This window comes from Bactrocera neohumeralis, unplaced genomic scaffold (assembly GCF_024586455.1).
Source record: "Bactrocera neohumeralis isolate Rockhampton unplaced genomic scaffold, APGP_CSIRO_Bneo_wtdbg2-racon-allhic-juicebox.fasta_v2 cluster10, whole genome shotgun sequence".
NCBI lineage: Eukaryota > Metazoa > Arthropoda > Insecta > Diptera > Tephritidae > Bactrocera > Bactrocera neohumeralis.
The window spans coordinates 19,141,056-19,162,313 of record NW_026089623.1 but is presented as its reverse complement, the minus strand read 5'-3'; the positions used below and the strand labels follow the sequence as shown (position 1 = coordinate 19,162,313).

General features: G+C 33.7%; 2 protein-coding genes and 1 long non-coding RNA gene across 7 annotated transcripts in view; 1 reads left to right on the top strand and 2 right to left on the bottom strand.

Annotated features, from left to right (window-relative positions):
* Positions 1–21,258, bottom strand: part of LOC126765197 (protein diaphanous) — a 284,726-nt gene that overhangs the window by 193,438 nt on the left and 70,030 nt on the right. The window lies entirely within an intron of this gene.
* The window catches only part of LOC126765218 (GMP synthase [glutamine-hydrolyzing]), an 81,857-nt gene that overhangs the window by 35,839 nt on the left and 24,760 nt on the right, over positions 1–21,258 (bottom strand). For all 3 annotated transcript variants that reach the window (XM_050482850.1, XM_050482851.1, XM_050482853.1), the window contains exons 4-5: positions 17,957–18,113; positions 17,741–17,884 (exon numbers count right to left, since the gene is read on the bottom strand). In XM_050482850.1, coding sequence (XP_050338807.1) covers positions 17,741–17,884; positions 17,957–18,113 — 301 coding nt within the window. The remainder of the gene's footprint in view (positions 1–17,740; positions 17,885–17,956; positions 18,114–21,258) is intronic.
* Positions 1–21,258, top strand: part of LOC126765507 (uncharacterized) — an 81,508-nt gene that overhangs the window by 41,114 nt on the left and 19,136 nt on the right. The window lies entirely within an intron of this gene.

Genomic DNA, 21,258 nt, shown 5'->3' with positions numbered 1-21,258 from the left:
ATTTTCACTTTCTAAAAAATGTGCTGTTTGGGTGACCAGGCCATTTTAGAGGGAGTTCAAGTTTTTCAATTAATACTAATTATTCGTGAATTTCTGTTACTTAAATGAGTAAATTAATAAACAAGTAATCATATTTTGAGCACTTTTTACTCTTTAAAAAATGTTTCTCAATTGTATAAGCCCTTATTGCTTCTTACGACTAAGTGTGCTATTTGCGTGACCATGGCTGTAGCTTCCATACAAACTGGACATATAGTTACTAAAAGAAATGCACCTGTGAATGTTATATTAGCTTCGGTGCAGCCGAAGTAAACGTTTTTTCTTTTTTAGAAATAATAAATTATAAATATGTTTACTTGGTAGTTATAAATACATATACAAAAAATAGGCAAAATAGCGTAACAAAATATGGTACCACGATTATACAGGCATATAAATGCAGTTTTCTTCAAAGGGAAACTAAATTTTTAGGACATATTAATGAAAGAAGGAAACAATTAAAAGGATTTTTAAGAGGAACCGGTTACTATAGAAAATGCATTACATAATTTTTAGCAGTAATTTTTTCAACAACATATTTTTGACCGTAGACTTGTATGTATATATGGCAACAAAGTTGAAATAATAACAGATCATTGTCCAATCAAATATCCAGTTAATAAATATAAAGGAAAAGAATTTTCACAACATCATCAGAGGTGGTTATCGAAATTACAGGAATACAACTTTGAAATAGAATATGTAAATGGAAACAATAATGATGTAGCTGATTTCTTGAGTCGAATTGAAAACTCACCAAAACTAAAAGAAGGTAACGACAATGAAGCAACCCTGGAATTGTCAGAAACAATTCAATTCTGAAGTTGAAGAACCGCTTCAGCACTTCCGAATTAAAAAGAAGTTGTAAATAAGTACAAAATTCAATTTAAGTTATATTAAAATAAAATTATATTCACATATAACCCAAAAGTTCAGATGCAAAGGCTTCATGGAAGAAAAATAATGGAAATAAATCCAATGTATGAAGAAGGAGAGAACGAGAAACCATTAAAAAGATATATAATAGGAAACGGAATAGTGGAAAGTATCTGAAGCAGATTGCCATAAAATTCAGAAATTACTCATTGACATTTTTGCTCAAGAAAGAAATTTAAAATTTGTAAAATGCACAAAAAGAGCCTCAGTAATGAAAGAAGAGGAATTACATAAGCAAATATCACTTTTCCATACAAAATAATCTATATATAGTGGTAAAAACGAAACGTATATTTCACTAAAATATAAAATAAGTCACCCTAAATTTATATAACTACCAATAAACAACTGCCAAAAATGCCACCAAATAAAATACCTACCAACAAAACAAAAATTTCAATTAACAGAAGCCCCTGAAAATAAAAAAGAAATAGTGCACATTGATATTTTTAATTTCAAAAAACAATCCACACAGTTCTCGCATGTGTAGCTGTAGCACATGAAAATTTTAATTAGCTCTGCTCTACTTCCAACTTTTTTGCTACCGCTACGCCAGAGCACAGCACTTCATTTTTGGCTATTGCTACAGCTATAGTTTTTTACCTAACAAAACTCCGAGCAGAGCAGAGCACATACTTTTATATTGTTCTGCTATGGCTCCCGTCAAAGTGAAAGCGGTAGCTATAGTATAGCAATTCTAGAAATTTTGCTGCTACGGAGTAGTAAATGAAAACCCTGGGAATAGCCTATAAATAGATGTTTGGAGTTATGGATAATGATGACAGGCAAGAAATTGTGGATCTTTTCAAAGTTATTGAAGAAAATAACCATAATGCAATTGCAAATTTAAATACACAAATATGTAGTAATTAATGGACATTTCATATATCTTTAAATTGTTGAAAGCGTCTATACAAGGTGCGTTCCAAAGTAAACACGACTTTTTGAATCTTTCTGATTATTTTACCAAAAGTCACATTTTAACCATTAACCACTCCCCGTATTCACCTGATATGGTACCGTGCGACTTCTTCCTTTTCGGAAAAATGGATTTGCCCATGAAAGGAAAGCGTTATGCAGACGTAGAGGCCATTCAACAGGCTTGCACCAGCATACTGGCGGCCATACCGTCCAACGAGCTAAAACACTCGTTCGACATGTTTTTGGACCGTGCAAAAAGCTGTGTTGAAGCAGAAAATTATTTAGAATAAAATAAATTGATTTTGCCAAAAAAACCATTCGTTCTGTTTTTTTTAAGTCCTGTTTACTTTGAAAAGCATCTTGTAGAATCAGATAGAAAACAAATAATAACATTTTTATTTGGAATAACTAAAGAACAAAATATAATTTAAAGAAAATTTACATATGTATATTGACCAAATGAACAAAATAAAATTTATAGAAAATAAAGTAAAAGAAAGATAATATAATGAAGTAAAATATGGTGCACCCTAGTATGTTAACTGGAGAAGAAATTGAAAATATGAAATTTATTTTTACAAATTAAAATTGGCAAAAGTATGAGTAAATTGTAAAATAGAAATTTTACAACAAGAATATAAAAATAATAAAACAAAATATGTTCATACTATTGTATACCCTGTCGAAAAATTAAACCAAAGCTACACACAAAAATTTACTTTTAATGATATCGCAATAAAAAATATTGAAAATATAAAAGAAATTGCAGAGTTAAAATATGGTATGATGGTAAGCACTGTAGTCCTGAAAAAAGACGCATTATGCACAATATTAAGAAATCCGGGAAAACTGTTGCAGAAATTGCTGTTTTATTGAATTGGAAAATGGTGTATAATGGTCTTAAACTCATAAAAGCTAACGAGATCTATTAAAAAAAACCACAACCACCGCGAAAGACAACAATTACTGAAGGCAGAGTCATAGTCTGGAGGAGCAAGGCCGACCCTTTTAAGTCTTCGTGACAAATAATGCAGGAAATGATTGAAAAATATGGATTAAATATATCGCGGTAGACTGTTGGAAGACGTTTAAATGAGGTACAACCTTTGGCTGGCCGAGTCGGAAAAACCACTTCTGTCAAAGCGGCACATTCTAAATCGGCTACGTTTCGCGAAAACACATAGGGATAAAGATCTTATTTTTGGAAAAAATGTACTATAAACTGATGGAACGAAAATTAGTAGAATGGTCCTGATAGGAAAAGTAAAGTTCATCTTTGAATCCCAGGTACACAAAAAATACGATAAAAAAACGCAAGCGGCAATATGATGATATGGGGTAGCTTTTCCTGGAATGGCGAGGACTCAATTATTCCCATTTAGGGGAAAATGGATCGGTATAAATATTTAGAAATGGAACCATTTGATTTTAATTGCATGCCCCTTCGCTGTACTTTTATGCAGAATAACGGCCCTAAGCACAGCGAAAATCACAAAGGATTGGCTTGAGAAAGAAAAAATAAATGTTTTGGATTAGCCAGCGTTAAGCCCTGACCTTAATCCAATGGAAAACTTATGGAACGATGTTAACCTTAAAATTGCTGCTAAAAATTTTACAAATTTTGAGGATTTATGGGAAGGTATTAAGAAAGCTTGGTAGTCCATCCCAAAGAAGAGATGCGAGAAGCTGATAGAAAATATGGTATGCGGATGTGATGCTATAATTGAAAATCTGGAATATAGGACCAAGTATTAGAAACGTAACCATGTTATGACACCAAATCGTTGATTAAATTTTATTAATTTCACATGATTTTCGTAGGTTTATGACTAAGTGTGATATTTGCGTGATCATGGTTGTATATACAAAATTTGCAAAATAGAGTAACAAAATACGGTACCACGACCGTGTGTTTTTGGCATCGTATTTCATAAACAATTGATTGCTTATTTAAGTTAGTATTGGGCCATAAAAAAGTTATAGAAATACTTTAAAAAATATTGATAATAAATTTGATTTTTCAGTATTTCACTTATAAAAAAAAATGACGTGTGGCACTCGGGACTGCCGCGGTAAAGCTATTGCTTAGCATTTTGTATCAACTTATGCAATTATAATTATTTATTTTATTCATGCAGTATTTCTTTTTCTTTGATATTAATTCAAGTTACACTTTTTGAGCGTGGTGTCCGATAAGAAAACAAATTTTTCTATTATTAAATAAATAAAATGTTAATATTGTGTAAAATATTTTTATTATTAATAATAAATACATACATGTATCGGCTATCATATTAATCTTATTATTTGCTCATATGTATACGCATGTGCGCGTTCAGAAAATCAAATCATGATTTTATCACTTATACATACATATTACATGTGCGCGCATTAATCTGCTTGTTCATACATATATTCATATATACTTATATGTACATACATATATTTGTATACACTTCCGAACAAATAATGCACAAGCATACAAACACATGTGAATATGTCACCAACAAAAAATTGAAGCATTGTTCTACAAAAACAACAATTGCTCAAATAGCAGAAGCATCAAAAGTCAATTTGGCAGCCGAATTGGCGAAGCCCAAATGTAGTAAATTTTACAACAAAAACGATTTCATTCATAAACGCAGGCGCAAATTCTACAAGCGACCTCGCTTCATTCATAAAAACAGACGCCGTAACACCTCCCCGAGCATGCCTTTGCCTACAAGCGTCTTTTCGCGACAATGGCAAAAGCTAAAAATCATAAATTGAACAACTTCTGTTGCTTCTTCACAGAAAAAAGTCAGAAAAGTGGCAACAACGGAGTTGTCGATTTATAATATTTGTCCATTCTAAAATATTTTTCAGTGAATCGCAAAAATCTGCGTCGATATATATGCAAGCCCATACATATGCATACATATTTACGCTAGTTTGTGGGCGAAGCTGTTACAGCGGCAAGGGAAGCGGTCAATAGGCGGCCATTCTTTTATTTTTTTCGGCACAGCTTGGATTTTCTATTATCACACAAGTGCTGAACATTCTTGGGGACACAGGTATTGAGGCAGCTGCACAACTACATAACTGGGTCCCTAAGAACGTGTGTATTTTAATTTTGACAGATGTCGCTTGCAGTCTGTCGTGCTCAATGTGTTCAGCACTTGACTCTTTGACAAAACGCAAGTTTCGGCCTTTGGTTGACCGTGGCAACGGAGATGCGAAGAAGCGTGCGACACTTGTTATTATGAATGTATGTACATATATATATGGCTCGCATTTGCTTTCGTAAACATACAGACAAATGTGCCAAAGAAATAATACAAGTTAATACAACACCTATCAACAATTCGACAACATAACTTGCGCAACTACTACATAACTTACTAACTTAAGCAAATCGCCGCAGCAGTTTTAGTAACAACGACTTGACTTCCGGCACGCGCACCCGAAATGCTTATGCACCTTCACAAGCCAATTCCTGGAAGTGCATCACGCCACCACACTGCAGGCTAGACGGAATTTAGGTATAAAATTATGTTAAGCACTAATTTTAGTCACATTTTATGTCAATCAATAAAGTAACGCGGTCGCGCTGCCATCCATGCAGCACCGTTGTTAAACGCGAAAACAACTTTGTTTTTTTAGCTTTCTCAACGAGAGAAAGCTTAACTGACGCCCGAGCGAAAAAGGATATAGCTGTTTGTACTAAAAGTCACGTAAAGTGCAAAGACAACTTAGATGCAAAGAAGCGTAAAGCCACCTGTATCACGCGCCGTGTAAAAGTGTAAAAACTTAGCTAAAAAGTTAGGCGTAAAGCTATTTTGCTAAAAACAAAAAGCGTCGATCGGTCGGTTCCTTAGTAGCTTAGGCAAAAAGGAGACATTACGTGTCGGCCTAAGATCGCGGATATAAAAAAAATTTTTAACTAGAATAATAACAAAAAATACTGTAATAAAGTGTTCGACAATAAAGAAGAAAAATCTATATAAACAATATCCGTAAACGATCAAGGATAAAATAAGAAGTGAATGTGCAAAAAAACTGTGAGAAAAATCTATCCTTAAACCAACAAAGGATAGTAAAAATATTTGACTTTCAATAAGAAGTGAACTATAAAGCAAGTTCTGTGAGCAGCGTGCAATTCTACATCAAAATAGTGCTGCTACCAAATCCTATTGAGCATTGAATGTGCGAAAGAAAAAAACTGTGAAACAAGTTAATAGAAGAGGAAAAATCTAAAAGTGAACTATAAAACAAGTTCTGTGAGCAGCGTGAAATTCTATATCGAAAAGTTACAACAGCATCAACAGCTTTAACTACAGAATCCGTAACGAAGGAAGAAAATACAAGCACAAAACCAGCGCTACAAGCAGTGAGTCGGTGCTATATTTTTTATTATTTCTAAATATATTTATAATTATATACATAGTATTTTGTAAAAATGGCAAATCCCTATAACCTAGTTCGTCCACCAATTCTTTCCTCATCCCAAACTTCTGTCGCCCCCCACAATCTGCTCAGTTATCAGTAGATGATTTGACTAGGCTAATATCGACAATTGCCACAGACATACTTAGACAACAAGGACCACAAGTAGTACAGTCAGTACTTAACCCCCCTCCGTCGCAAGTAGTAGACCAACAAATTGAGGATAGACATAGGAACAATTTAGGGGAATTAGATAAAATTCCTGACATAGTTAAATCCCTTAAGGATTTTTCGGGACGGGACAGCCAGGAGAATACAACTCCTGGAAGAAAGGTGTTGTTCGAATTTTGACCATATACGAGCCATTGAAAGGACAACAAAAGTATTTTGGCATATTAAGTGTGATAAGAAATAAAATAGTCGGCAACGACGACATCGCCTTAGAATCTTACAACACGCCGCTTGATTAGAAGGCCATATCAAAATGTCTAACGATGCATTATGGCGACAAGAGAGATTTGTCCACTCTCGAGTACACACCTTTCGCTGATTTTAAACAAGTTAGGATGCCTCGAAATGGGTAATGAATCCTTGTGCCTCCTGACACAGGCATACGGGAACCGGCGGACTTGGCTCTTCATATGTGTATGAAACTAGAGAACCAAACTTTTCGCACAAATCATGCGACTAACGCAAGGAAAAGACAACCCCCTCAGCAGCCACCAAGGAGAAACTTTGTGCAGCAGCAAACACTACAATTTTATCCCCAACTGGCTCATTTTCCCAAGCCAAACCAACCTACTTGGCAACCACGGCCACAATTTCTTGGTCAAATAGGGCAGCATAACGGCAATTACCCCCCTAGACCACCCAAACCCCAACAGCGGCCAGAACCGATGGATGTAGACCCAAGCATCCACTCCCGTAGGATAAATTATATGAATAGACCCACCCAAAACCAGGCTTATGGCAAAAGACCTCAGCCGACTGCTCATCATCAACCAAATAAATATCAAAGAACTTTTCATCTAGCCACAGAACAGGCGGAAGATGAGAATATCGTTGAACAAACGAGCATTAATTTTTTAGCATGATAGGCTCTTCGCTACCCTATTTTGAGGTAAAAGCGGAGAGCGGAAAAATACTTAAATTTTTAATAGATACGGGTTCAAGCAAGAATTACGTAAAACCCGAACTTGCAAGGAAGCGTATACCAAACGAGGTGCCCTTCTATGCAAAATCCGTTGTAGGTTGCATAAAAATATGCGAGCATACAAAAGCAAAGTTGTTCGATATGAATGAGGAGATAAAATTCTACCTCATGCCTTCTTTAGTAACTTTTGATGGCATACTAGGTAACGACACTCTAAAGGAGTTAGAGGCCGTAATTTACACAAACAAAAACTACATGAAAATAAGAAATGGTAAGGCAATAAGATTAAAGCAGCTGCCTTCTAAAGCAGTCAATGCAGTAAATATAAAAGAGGAAACGTTGGCTCCTCAAACGAAAACAAAAATGAATCACGTTGTCAACTCCTACAGAAATCTTTTATCAGAACCCGATGAGAAACTTACATATACAACCAAAATTGTTGCCCAAATTAGGACAACGAGTGATTCACCAGTTTACACGAAATTCTACCCATACCCCTCAGCTCTAAAAGGCGAGGTAGAAAACCAAGTAAAAAAGCTTCTAAATGATGGTATAATAAGGCCGTCAAGGTCGCCGTACAACTCCCCAGTTTGGATTGTACCCAAAAAGGCGGATTCAGCGGGAAACAAACAGTACCGCATGGTCATCGACTACAGAAAGCTCAATGCAGTCACGACTGCGGATAGGTACCCTATCCCCGAGATAACAGAAGTCATCTCCCAGCTGAGCAACAGCAATTTTTTTCTGTACTTGATCTAAAAAGTGGTTTTCACCAGATTCCACTAAAAAAATCTGACATTGAAAAAACCGCATTTTCCATAAACAATGGAAAATACGAATTCACGCGTTTACCTTGGCCTGAAAAATGCGCCATCAATATTCCAGCGCACATTAGACGATATATCGCGAGAATATATCGGGAAATGTTGTTATGTCTATATTGATGACATAATAATCTTTAGTAAAACCGAGGAGGAACATCTCGGACACATTAAAACAATTTTTAGGACCCTAGATGAAGCCAACATGAAGGTGCAGTTGGATAAATGCAACTTTTTTAAAAGGGAAACGGAATTTTTAGGTTACATCATTACACCAAATGGCATAAAAACCAATCCGGCAAAAGTGGAGGCAATTTCCAATTTTCCACAGCCCAAAAATTTAAAAGAATCCGTAGCTTTCTAGGTATGTCAGGATATTACAGGCGATTTGTTAGAGATTACGCAAAAATCGCCAAACCCTTGACATCCCTTTTAAGAGGGGAAGAGGGCCGAACGTCTAAAAACAAATCGGCCAACATTAAGATTGACCTCGATAAAAATGCAATCGAGTCTTTTATCAAAATTAAAAATTCCCTAACGTCCAAGGACATTATCCTTGCTTTCCCAGATTTCGAAAAGGAATTTGAACTGGCTACTGATGCCTCAAACTTCGCCATAGGCGCAGTTTTGTCGCAAAGTGATAAGCCGATAGCTTTTATATCGCGAACGTTGAGTAGAGCCGAAGAGCACTACGCAACAAACGAAAAGGAGATGCTTGCAATAATATGGGCATTAAACTCCTTCAGAAATTACCTATACGGTTCACGCAAGGTAAAAATCACGACCGACCACCAACCTTTAACCTATGCGCTAAGCAACAAGAATAGCAATAGTAAAATGAAGCGGTGGAAGGCGATCCTTGAAGAATATAACTATGAGTTATACTACAGGCCTGGCAAGGGTAACGTCGTAGCTGACGCCTTGTCTAGAATACCTCATGATACACCATTGAATTCGCTCTCTACAGCGACTCATTCGGATGGAAGTTCATCCCACAATTTAATATATAGCGTTGAAGCACCTATTAATGCATTCAAAAATCAAATATTCTTAAATAAAGACGTAATCTCGAGTTACCAATTCAAAATTATATTTCCAACGTATCATCGCCATCTAATCACCGAACCCGAATATACTGATGAAAATTTGATAGATATTTTAAAAAGATATCTCAATCCGTCCGTCATAAATTGCATAAAAACGGATGAGCATATTATGGGAAAAATTCAGTTATTATATCCCTTACACTTTAACAAATATAAAGTTAGGTTTACCCAAATAATGGTAAAGGACATAACGAATGAACAAGAGCAAGAAGAGATAATAGTTAGCACCCATAATAGAGCACATAGGAATTGCAGGGAAAATAGAATGCAGATCCTAGAAAAATATTATTTTCCTGCAATGCAAATAAAATTAAAAAAATTATGAAAAAATGCGAAACATGCAAAGTTAATAAATACGAACGGCATCCGCCAAAGCCGCAAATACAGGCCACTCCAATTCCACAATTTCCTGGTCAAATAGTTCACTTAGATATCCTCATAATAGGAAAACAGTTGATTTTGACAGCCGTAGATAAATTTTAAAAATTTGCTGTCGCGAAACCCATACAATCTAAAGCTGCAGAGGATATCAGGCAACCTCTGAGAGATATACTACTTTCCCTCATACCGGAAACGGTAGTATTTGACAATGAAAGATCATTTAAATCTGAGTCAATAAATTTTATGATAGAGAATGAGTTCGGCATACAAATATTTCGAACAGCCCCTTACACCAGCTCCTCAAATGGACAGGTTGAACGGTTTCATTCAACTCTACAGGAGATCATGCGTTGCTTGCAAAGGGAAAAAACGCATAATTCTTTTAACGAATTACTGGAGAAATCGGTAAAAGAATACAATTATTCAATTCATTCCACTACCGCAAAGAAACCCGTAGAAGCTTTCTTTGGCAGAAGAGTTTGTAGTGACCCAAAATTACTAGATAAGGATAGAGAGGAAACTGCTAGGAAATTATTAACTAAACAGAATATCGACCTTTTGTACCATAATAAAGATCGAACCCCGTTAAAACAATACGTCAGAGGAGACGAGATTTTCGTAAAAATAGACAAGAGAATAGGAACAAAGTTATCTTCTAAATACAGAAAGGAAATTGTAGAGCAGAACTACAATTCCGCAATTAAAACTAAGTCAGGTAAAATCGTTCACAAAAAAAATATTAAACAATGTTAAAATTATTTTTCCAGTTAGTCATAATGACCCGCTACTATACCTTTCTGATTCAACTAACGATGACATTGACCGCGGTCACACAACAAATCGACATACAGGATCTTACCAACAACAACGGGTACCTACCCATTAAGACAGGAGAAGTAAGGACAATCAACCATTACGACAAAATTTTACATTTCATCAATTTAACGAAATATGAAGAAACACTATCGCTTATTTCAGGCAACATTAACACTCTAAAAGCAATCACTTTTGAGGACAGACAATTTCTTGACTCAATCCATAAAAATTTTGTTTTATTAGAAGCTAAGTTAGACGGTTTGCATCCGCACTTTAAAGTCAAACGAGGCTTACTCAATATCGTAGGAAAAGGACTAAAATTTATAGCAGGCTCCATGGACAGTGACGATGAAAAAGAAATTAGAGACGCTCTCAAACAAATTCATAATAACGAAGAAATTACCACGAATAATGTTAACAATTTAATGCAAATTAGCGACTTTCTATCTGGACAGATAACGAACATTACAGACCACATATACAAACAACAAACTGTTATTAGTAGTTACATAAACGAATTTACTGAATTAGCACAAAATAAAATAAAGACAATAGAGGACGAAATTCAATTCATCATGGATACTTACCAAATTAGCAACGACATATCGCTTTTACGCAATCACGTAGATGACATCGGACAAATCATTTTTTCAACTAAATTAGGTATCTTGCCAACGGACATTCTAACCCCTACTGAACTGAATCATATTAGCAATTTTGAAAGTTACAGCCACATTAGAACAGCCGTACTATTTCAGGAAAATACAATCATCCTATCCCTCCTCATACCTCAATATTCCCAGAATACATTATCCAAAATAAAGTTTGAACCCATCCCAAACATTAATAATAAATCAGTAATACTAAGCCATTTAGAAATCCTTGTAGACGAGGACAATAAAATGTACCAATTAGAAATTAAGGATAATTTAGAAAAGAATATTATAAGAATTGAAGACACATGTATAGGCAATATATTAATGTTTAAAGAAGCGAGCTGTAAGCTTGAAAATTTTAATAAACCTGATGTAATAGAAGTGCTACCAGGCACCCTTGTATTTAAGAATTTTAATTCAAACATAACCCAAAATTGTAATAAACAAAAGATAAGCCAAGAAGGCACATTTTTATTAAGGTTTGAAAATTGTGAGATAAAGATTTCTAATACAACATATTTCAATGTAAACTTGAGGATATTTGAAACATTTGTATTACCAAATGTAATAACAAAAATAAATGATACAAACGAAATTAATAAAGAAATAAAGATGGAAGCATTGTACATAAAACTGCTTCAGCATGAAAATAATTTTAAATTACTAAAGAATGGAAACAGTGTATCCTCAATAATTAGCTTAAGTTCTGATATTTCAATTGTTTTAATTATAGTAGTCACTACTGCAATTTTATTTTTTATTATCAAAGAAAAACAAAAAATGTACATTTCGCCTAGCCCAGAAGCAGAATTTATTGCAAACGTGCAGAAAGGCCCGTTCCTGCAAATTACAACATCGCAGCCCAACAATAACACCGATCGCGGACGATCGAACTAAGAGGGGAAGAATTAATACAACACATATCAACAGTTCGACAACATAACTTGCGCAACTACTACATAATTTACTGACTTAAGCAAATCGCCGTAGCAGTTTCAGTAACAACGACTTGACTTCCGTCACGCGCACCCGAAATGCTTATGCACCTTCACAAGCCAATTCCTGGAAGTGCATCACGCCACCACACTGCAGGTTAGACGGAATTTAGGTATAAAATTATGTTAAGCACTAATTTTAGTCACATTTTATGTCAATCAATAAAGTAACGCGGTCGCGCTACCATCCATGCAGCACCGTTGTTAAACGCGAAAACAATTTTGTTTTTTTTAGCTTTCTCAACGAGAGAAAGCTTAACTTATATGTATGCATGTGTCATATCGTGCCCGTCGGAGTGGGGAGCGTGAGGTTTTTTCGTTACGGAATTTCTGGATTCGGTCCCCGCGCTCAATGCCCGCTATAGAAGCTATGCAATAGCTTAATAATTATGATATGAGTATAATTTTGTATGAATGCATGCATAGTACTATTTACAGTCAATTTGGACTTGAATATTTAATAATTTTATTTGATTTTTACATAATATACTATACTAATAGTAGTAATAGAAATTGAATATATCACAACAATAATAAATACATACATACATATATCGGCTATCATATTAATCTTATTATTTGCTCATATGTATACGCATGTGCGCGTTCAGAAAATCAAATCATGATTTTATCACTTATACATATTACATGTGCGCGAGTTAAGGAATGTATTCCTTATATGTAATAGTAACAAACATCAAAACAAAGTTTTGTCTCAGTAAACAGAATGCAGAAACAACCTTGAGTTGGAACAATTGAAATGCACTATACTACAACAAACCATCCTAAAGAGCCTTATTACACACGGCAACTTTTGTTGCAACTCTTAGTTTATAGGCGAGGGGGCGATGAAGAGAGGAGAATCGCGCCGAGTTTCCAGTGTTCAGCAACTCGCTTTGTGTTCTTATTCGTAACAGTTCGCTGCGACGTTTCTCGGTATTCGTGTTCTTTCTTTCGTAGTACATAGTTGCATTTGCGTATATTTTTTTTGAAATTAATATTTTGAATATATTTAAAAAATTCAATTTCATCTTTTGGTAAGTAATTTGCAAATATGTATACAAATATACATAATATAATATAAATATTTTAGAAAATGGAGTATGACGAAAAAATCGAATTAATTAAAGATATTGTGAAATGTATGGAGGAAGCCATACAAATTGATTTAGATGATAGTAAAAAGGGTGATATATCTTTGTTTTAATAAATAAAATGTATTTCTTAATTGACAGAGCTGTTTAATATATGTGATAGAGTGGCCCAAATACCTATAAGGAAAAAGAAGCGACAATGGGTTAAAGTAAAGAGTAGACAATGGGTTAAAGTAAAGTGAAAGAGAATGAGAAAAAAACTCGAGCAGAGTTGCGCAACACAAGTTGCTCGTGTGAAGGTAATGGGCGACAGTAAAAGAGAATCGCCCGAGAATTAGCAACTAAAGTTGCCCCATGTAATCGCAAACAAACAAACAACCCTGCCAACCACGGCTACCCACTTGAGACAAATATTCCAATACAACTACACATTTTTTCTCTATACACTAACACCAACGCACATTTTCGGGTTATTTTTTGTTTACCTAAATGCGATGAAAAAAAGTTTCTTTCATCTCTTGATTTATTTGAATGAGTGCGAAGGAGAAAACATTATTGTCAATAGTGACAAAAGAAAATCCCAAAAAGGGTAATAAAAAAAACGATTGAAAGACGCATGTCATTCGTGATCGTACTATCGTAAAGGAGGCTCGTACAACAAGAAGGTAAGTGAATGATTTTTTTTAATAATTTGCAAATAATTACTTCATTTGTTTTTATAGTATTGGAATTAGCAGCTGCAGCAATATCATCAGAAGCAGCAAATTTAAATTGTTAAGTATGTGAGAAAAAGTGTGTGTTGTTTGAAATTGAATTGCGCAGTTCAACATAATACGCAAAAATAATTGCATAAGTATGTATGTACATAAGTATGTATATTATGCGTTTAAGGCGGCCTGCACAATCCAACATAATATGTGAAAACAAATGTTTGCCTTATATTTTAAATAATCAGATAATATTATTCTTTTATTTCAGATATTATTATGATTTTTATTTAATTATTCTTTCTTTTCAGATTTTATCACTATTTTTATTTAATTAATCTTGGCTTTCAGAGTAAATTCTATTTGTATTTAATATATTTTATTCTTTCAGATAATATTAATCTTTTTTTCAGATATTATTATCATTTTATACAATTAATCTTTCTTCAAGGTAATTGTTATTTTATTTCAGGTATTTGTCTTTTATTTTTTATATTTTTCCACTCTTTTATTTTCAGGTTTTAAAAACTCTTTTCTTTATTTAATCTTTTTTCAGATATTAAATATTTTTTAAATTAAATATATTTTTATTTACATAAATTGTAATAAATTTTTTGTAAACATCTAAAAAAATAAAATAAAATAAAATAAAAATTTTGAAAATTAAAAAGTTTAGTTTGAAATTTTAAGAAATTTTAAAAGTAGGAATCAAAAAATGCAACCCTGCATCAGCTATTTAAAAAGAGAAAATGCAACCCTGTATCAGCCGTCGATTGGGGATATTAGAGCAGGACAGATATACTTTTTTATATGACATTGCTGAATGAGCGCAACAAAGATGTATGATCACATGTATACGTACGTGACTGGGTAAAATTGTCGCTCGGCCTATGTTAAAGTACACATGATTACCCTATGGATTACCCACTTTCTTACCCACTGATTATCTGGTTTTTTACGCGCTCATGGTTGGCAGGGAAGTATCAAAACAACATTGAGTTTGAATACCACAACAACGTTATCTTAAAACAAAGCAAATGTATCTAAGCAAACAGCATACATACATATATGTAAACCAGAGCCGCTCAAAATAATGCGCAATTTATTTACCAACGCATACAATCACACATTTGATATCTGCTAGCGAATGATTGAGTGCGTGCGCTTGCTTAGTACACTGAGTGAAATCGTGCTATTTGTTTATTTTGTTATTAAAAATTTAGAAAAAAATAAAAAATTATGGTTTTTGATTAAAAAAGCAATTAAGAACAACAATAATAACAACAAAACCAGCAAATACGTTTGTTAATTTTTTTAACTTTCCGTGATTTTTTCCATATCGACTTCAAGATCGTAAGTTTTGATTCTCATTAAGTCCTCTATATGCTTATTCGAAACTGAATTTCTGTATTTCGAGTGTATTTTTGACGCTGGCAGAATTAGCGTCATAGCGTACATGTTTCGACTGCATTTGCTTGCCTATACTCCGAGTATAGGCATGAATTATTTTGAGCGGCTCTGATGTAAACAAACCTAAACAAATAATATAATCTGTATCTTAACAAACTATCAACTAGTAATAAGTAAACATACTAGTTAGTATAAATAGAAGTAAGAACCATGTAATAAGTTAGTCTTAAGAGTATAAATAAAGAGTACACATTTCGGTGCAGCTCAAAATATATTCTTTTGACTCATTTTTACTTCATGTAAAAATTAACTCGCGCATTAATCTGCTTGTTCATACATTCATATATACTTATATGTACATACATACATATATTTGTATACACTTCCGAACAAATAATGCACAAGCATGCATACATACATAAGTACATATGCGTACACATGTGAATATGTCACCAACAAAAAATTGGTTGACCGTGACAACGGAGATGCGAAAGAAGCGTGCGAACAGGGTATATTAAGTTTGTCACGAAGTTTGTAACACCCAGAAGGAATCGTCGGAGACCCAATAAAGTATATATATAAAAGATCAGTATGTCGAGCTGAGTCGATTTAGCCATGTCCGTCTGTCTGTTAAGATATCTTTTTGAAATTTTGCAAACGTCATTTTCTCTTCAAGAAGCATTTGTCGGAACGGCCGATATCGGGCCACTATAACATATAGCTGCCATACAAACTGAACGATCGGAATCAAATGCTTGTATGGACAAATTTCACATTTGACAAGATATATTCACGAAATTTGGTATATGTTATTTTTAAGGCAACAATGTAATCTCCGAAGAAATTGTTCAGATCGGTTAACTATAGCAAATAGCTGCCATACAAACTGAACGATCGGAATCAAGTTCTTGTATGGACAACTTTCACATTTGACAAGATATATTCACGAAACTTGGTATATGTTATTTTTTAAGGCAACAATGTAATCTCCGAAGAAATTGTTCAGATCGGTTAACTATAGCAAATAGCTGCCATACAAACTGAACGATCGGAATCAAGTTCTTGTATGGACAACTTTCACATTTGACAAGATATATTCACGAAAGTTGATATATGTTATTTTCTAAGGCAACAATGTAATCTCTAAAACACTTGTTTAGAACGGATTACTATAGCATATAGCTTCCATACAAACTGAACACATAGTTACTAACAGAAATGCACCTGTGAAGGGTATTTAGCTTCGGTGCAACCGAAGTTAACGTTTTTTCTTGTTAGTCATTCATTCCAAAACAAATCATTAAGCAATGACCTTTTTGTTAAGAAAGTCCAGCAACCATAAAATGTTTCCTGTTTTATTCAAATTCTGTTATGGCTATAGAATTCAATACAGGTGTCTCCTCCACTTTCTCTCACTTTAATTTAATTAGAATAGCCAATATATTGTAATACACAAGGTATCACATACATATGTATATCAAAATCAAGCTAGTGTTCAGACGAACTGTATTTGGTAAGTTTGGAGTACGAAAACGTTGACTTCCTTTAAAGCAAATAGGTGTATTTTTTTTATTTATTTATGAACATTTTCAATTGAATTTTACGTAAAATTTTTGTTGAGAAATATATTTTTTTTAAATTATTTCTTATATATTTTTTTTAAATTGTCAATATTATTCAATGCATAAATATACAGCAATTATACACTTGTAGCTTTTTACAGTGGACCTTAACATAAAATCAGGGAAGGTTATAATATAGTAATTTTAAAATTCATTCAAGACGATGAAAATATGATACACACAGAGATTTTTTAAGGACGTATATTTGTGACAGTTTTAGAGGTGGTTGAGGACCACAATAGAAACAAACTAAGTATTTTGCAAATCATATTTGTTTTTTTTTTTGAAATTTTCTGAAATAATATTTAAATATTTATTGGAAATATTGCATATCTTCTGCATCTAAAATTGACAACAGTCAAAGAAGTGATATTGTATTGTTCAGTTGCCTCAGTTTCACATTTGTTTATGCCATTAAATAGATAACAGTACTTTACTTTATAATGCAGTATACATAATAATAAACTCAGCACAAAAGCAAATTCTGATATACGACGGATAATAGAAGATACACATAAGTAAATGTAAAATGTTCAAAACAAAAAATATTTGCAAAAGAAAAAACTTTGGTTTTTATAAATTGATATACATAAGTTATCTGGAAAATGTTTAAGTTTTTGCAACATTTTAACAGTTGCGACTCTTTCATTAAACTTACCAAAACCCTATTAGTACCGACTTTCTCCTTTATGTAATTAATACAATCATCTTTCCGGTTTCCAAGCGTAAAGTTAGGTGTTGCTCCACAAATATCGAACAAAAAATTTGAAAAAATTTGCTTCCCATTGGTTGTAAGGTCCACCTTTTCATTGCATAAAATATAGATTACGATTCATTTATTTCGAATCAAACACCTTCATACGCAACTACTTACCTCTGGATGGAATTGTACGCCATATATTCGCAAGGTCTCGTTATAAATTACGGTCACAATGCGATTCGATGACCAACCACCCACTTTTAATTTGTCTCCAACACGTTCCACACTATCACCATGTGTTAGCAAAACTGACTGTGTTCGACTAAGTCGACTAGAATTGAAATAAAAAAAAAAACAGGAATAGCGTAAAATAGCGTATAGTTTTAATTAAGGGTTGTACATACATAGTATAATATATAAATAGATAATTTTTGTTTTATTTTTTTGAGCACTGCAAAATATGACAAAAACTTTTAATTGATTTTTATTTTTTCTTCACAAAATAATCGTTAAGTTTTGATTTTTATTTTTCGCTTACAAAATAAGAGTTATTTGATAACAACAATTTATTACTTACAGAATAATAGTTATGCGTTGAGTTTTACTCAACTCTAAGAGTGATCGGTAATAGAAGAATTTAACTCGAGTATTTATAATTTCCTCGGTGCGGTAAAGTTCGCAACAAGTTATGGGCCCAAGGCCTACATCGGAATTATATAAACTGTACGATACGATTTTGCCTGTGTTACATAAAGTGTTTGCCACATTAAAACAAAATATGAGTTTCCTATACCAAATAGAAAAATAGGATGGTACCAACTCTGAAACGTGCGGTCTGCAGACTTTGGACAGTACAGCAGAAGAGACATTTAAATTTTTCAAGTCTAAGAGAACTATCTAATAAGAAAATGGTGAATAAGTTAGCTTTAATAAATGTATCTAAAAAGATAAAGAGAATGATTGAGATGTCTCCCAGTATGCTTGTGCAGGCTAGACTTTGCTAGTCGTTAAGGGCTTATGGGTCTATATCCGTAAACGCTCAGTCACTAGACAACTTGGTAATAAAGTACCCCATGAGGTTTCTTCAAAGTGTATTACAAAAAGCTTTTATTCTTGAATATTTATTTTGTCCTCTTCAAAGTAATCCCCGTCCTATAAAACGAACTTTTTTCAATTTTCCAGTCCTTGAAATAGGCGGCATAGTATTTTCCGGTATAGCTTTCAGCCCCTTCTTCGATTCAGTTTCTATCTCCTCAATCGTGTCAAAACGACGTTCCTTCATTGACCTTTTGAGTTTGCAGAATAGCTAGAAGTCTCACGGAGCCAAATTAGGCGAGTACCGTGGATGGGGAACCATATAAAATTAAAGTTAGGAAGAACTAATGCATTTAAGAGATTTTCGTTTTGAGACATAAAACATTTTAACACTTTGAGCCCCGCGTGTACCACTGGTGGACATTTATGTTTTGACGATTTGGGACAATGTGACCACCCGTGGACATTGGTGGGTTTTCATAATGGGACAATGTGACCACCGGTGATCACAAAAAAAAAAACAAGAAAAGAAACATCAAAAATGCATTTGGTTTATCAAAAATAAATATCACAAAGTCACCTCAATCGCAAAAAATCAATAAAACTAAGTAAGCAATCAATAAAACAAAAACAAACAAACCAGCTTGTCAACTAAAGCACAACCCTTCGTCAGCATGCGGTCCACCGGTACAGAAAAAAAATTACCACGGGTGGGCACGCGGGGCTAAAAGTGTTAAAATTAGTTTTGGCTGAGCCAACGACATTCAAGCAACAAATCTTTGACCTAGCCCTCGCCGACAGAAGTCCCGAAAAGTATGATTTCTTAGTTGCATTAACGGTCGAATTTTTATTGGTAGTGGTTTATGTGAAGCCCTTAAACACTTTTTTGAAATGCTTCAATCTCTTGCAGTTTGTATAACTCGTTTTAAGTTGGAGACCATTAAATCAACTTGATACGGGATACGACATTTGATACATTTTTAGAGATATATCTCAAGTATTGTGTACAGTGTAATCGCCAGATAAATTTGAAATTTAAATGCCGATACTATCAATACGCATAGTGTTAGATGAACGAACCAAATGGTGTCAATTTTTTCCTAATTATAATCGTTACGTCTCCACCCCTTGAATTACAACCTTCATTACGATAATAGCAGTATTCTCGATGCCAAATGTATTGTTTTTAAACCAGGTTTCGATTAGTAAACATATGTCAACATTGAACTGAGAAAGGAAATAGAATCGCAACGCAGTGAATATTCAAAATGAAGTTGGCCTCAAAATTGTATTAAAAGTTGTGTCGTATGTAGCGACAAGGGCAATTTTTAGCCCAACTCAATCCACCAACTAATTGTTGTGTGTATGCCTTCCATATTGATCTGTAATGCATCCGTAATATTTTTTACATTGCATCATGTTTTGAAACGCATTAACTTGGAAGTCGATGCACAGTGACAAAGAAAATCGCGCATCACAAATAAAGTTGATGCTTTTTGACAGTTACATATGCAATGATGGCGTATTTAGTTTGATAAGCTTTTTTTATTAATACATTACACTAAATTTTGCATTAAATTGACAGACTTTGGCAAAAATATACTTACAACAGTGTCCGAAATAATAGCAGTGACATAACCCGGAATGTAAATAACGCAAAAAAAATAGTGTAATTGATTTTTATTCTGGCATATTCAAGTTTAAAAGAAATAAGATTTCTTTAAATAATAACATAAAGTAGTTCTTTAAATAAGTAAAAAAAAAAATGGAACTAAAAATTTCAGCTGTGATTAATAATAGCAGTATTAAGGGTTTTACAACAAAAATCAATTAATTCATTATAATAATACGAAATAAAGCTTAAACAATTAGTATTTCGTCAAATGACCGTTGTTTGATAATACAGCTCTGCATCTAATAGGCATGGAGTCTAGCAAACGCTTGCATTTCTCGAGAGGAATGGCCTCCCACACCTTCTTCACAACTCAATGAATGAAGATAACCGATAGACCGATACTGAGATCTGCTTGCGCAGTCACAGTCAGTAGACTGTTATTTGGCCTTTGTTTTTCAACTAGCTCAACATCTTGCTTTTGAATACGAGCATGTTTAATGGTATTTGGCTCTAACATGTCAAGCCCAAAGAGGGACTTACTAAGGTTTTTCATTTCTAGTAGCACAAGAGTAGAAATCTATATTGTCAAGTTTAATTTTTTGGCACTCAGCTTAGATCCTTTTAAACAAAGCGCAATTTCAAGCCAATATAGATAATGTTTATTGAATAATCCGAAATTTTTTTTCATGCAAAGGATATGAAGTTGTATATGCATAAATTTTGTTTTTTGAACAATGACCTCTGTCTCGATGTCACTACTATCATCAATCGTTGGCAGTGGGGAAAAATAATTTTGATTTGCACTAAAACCTTGAACAGTGTCAAT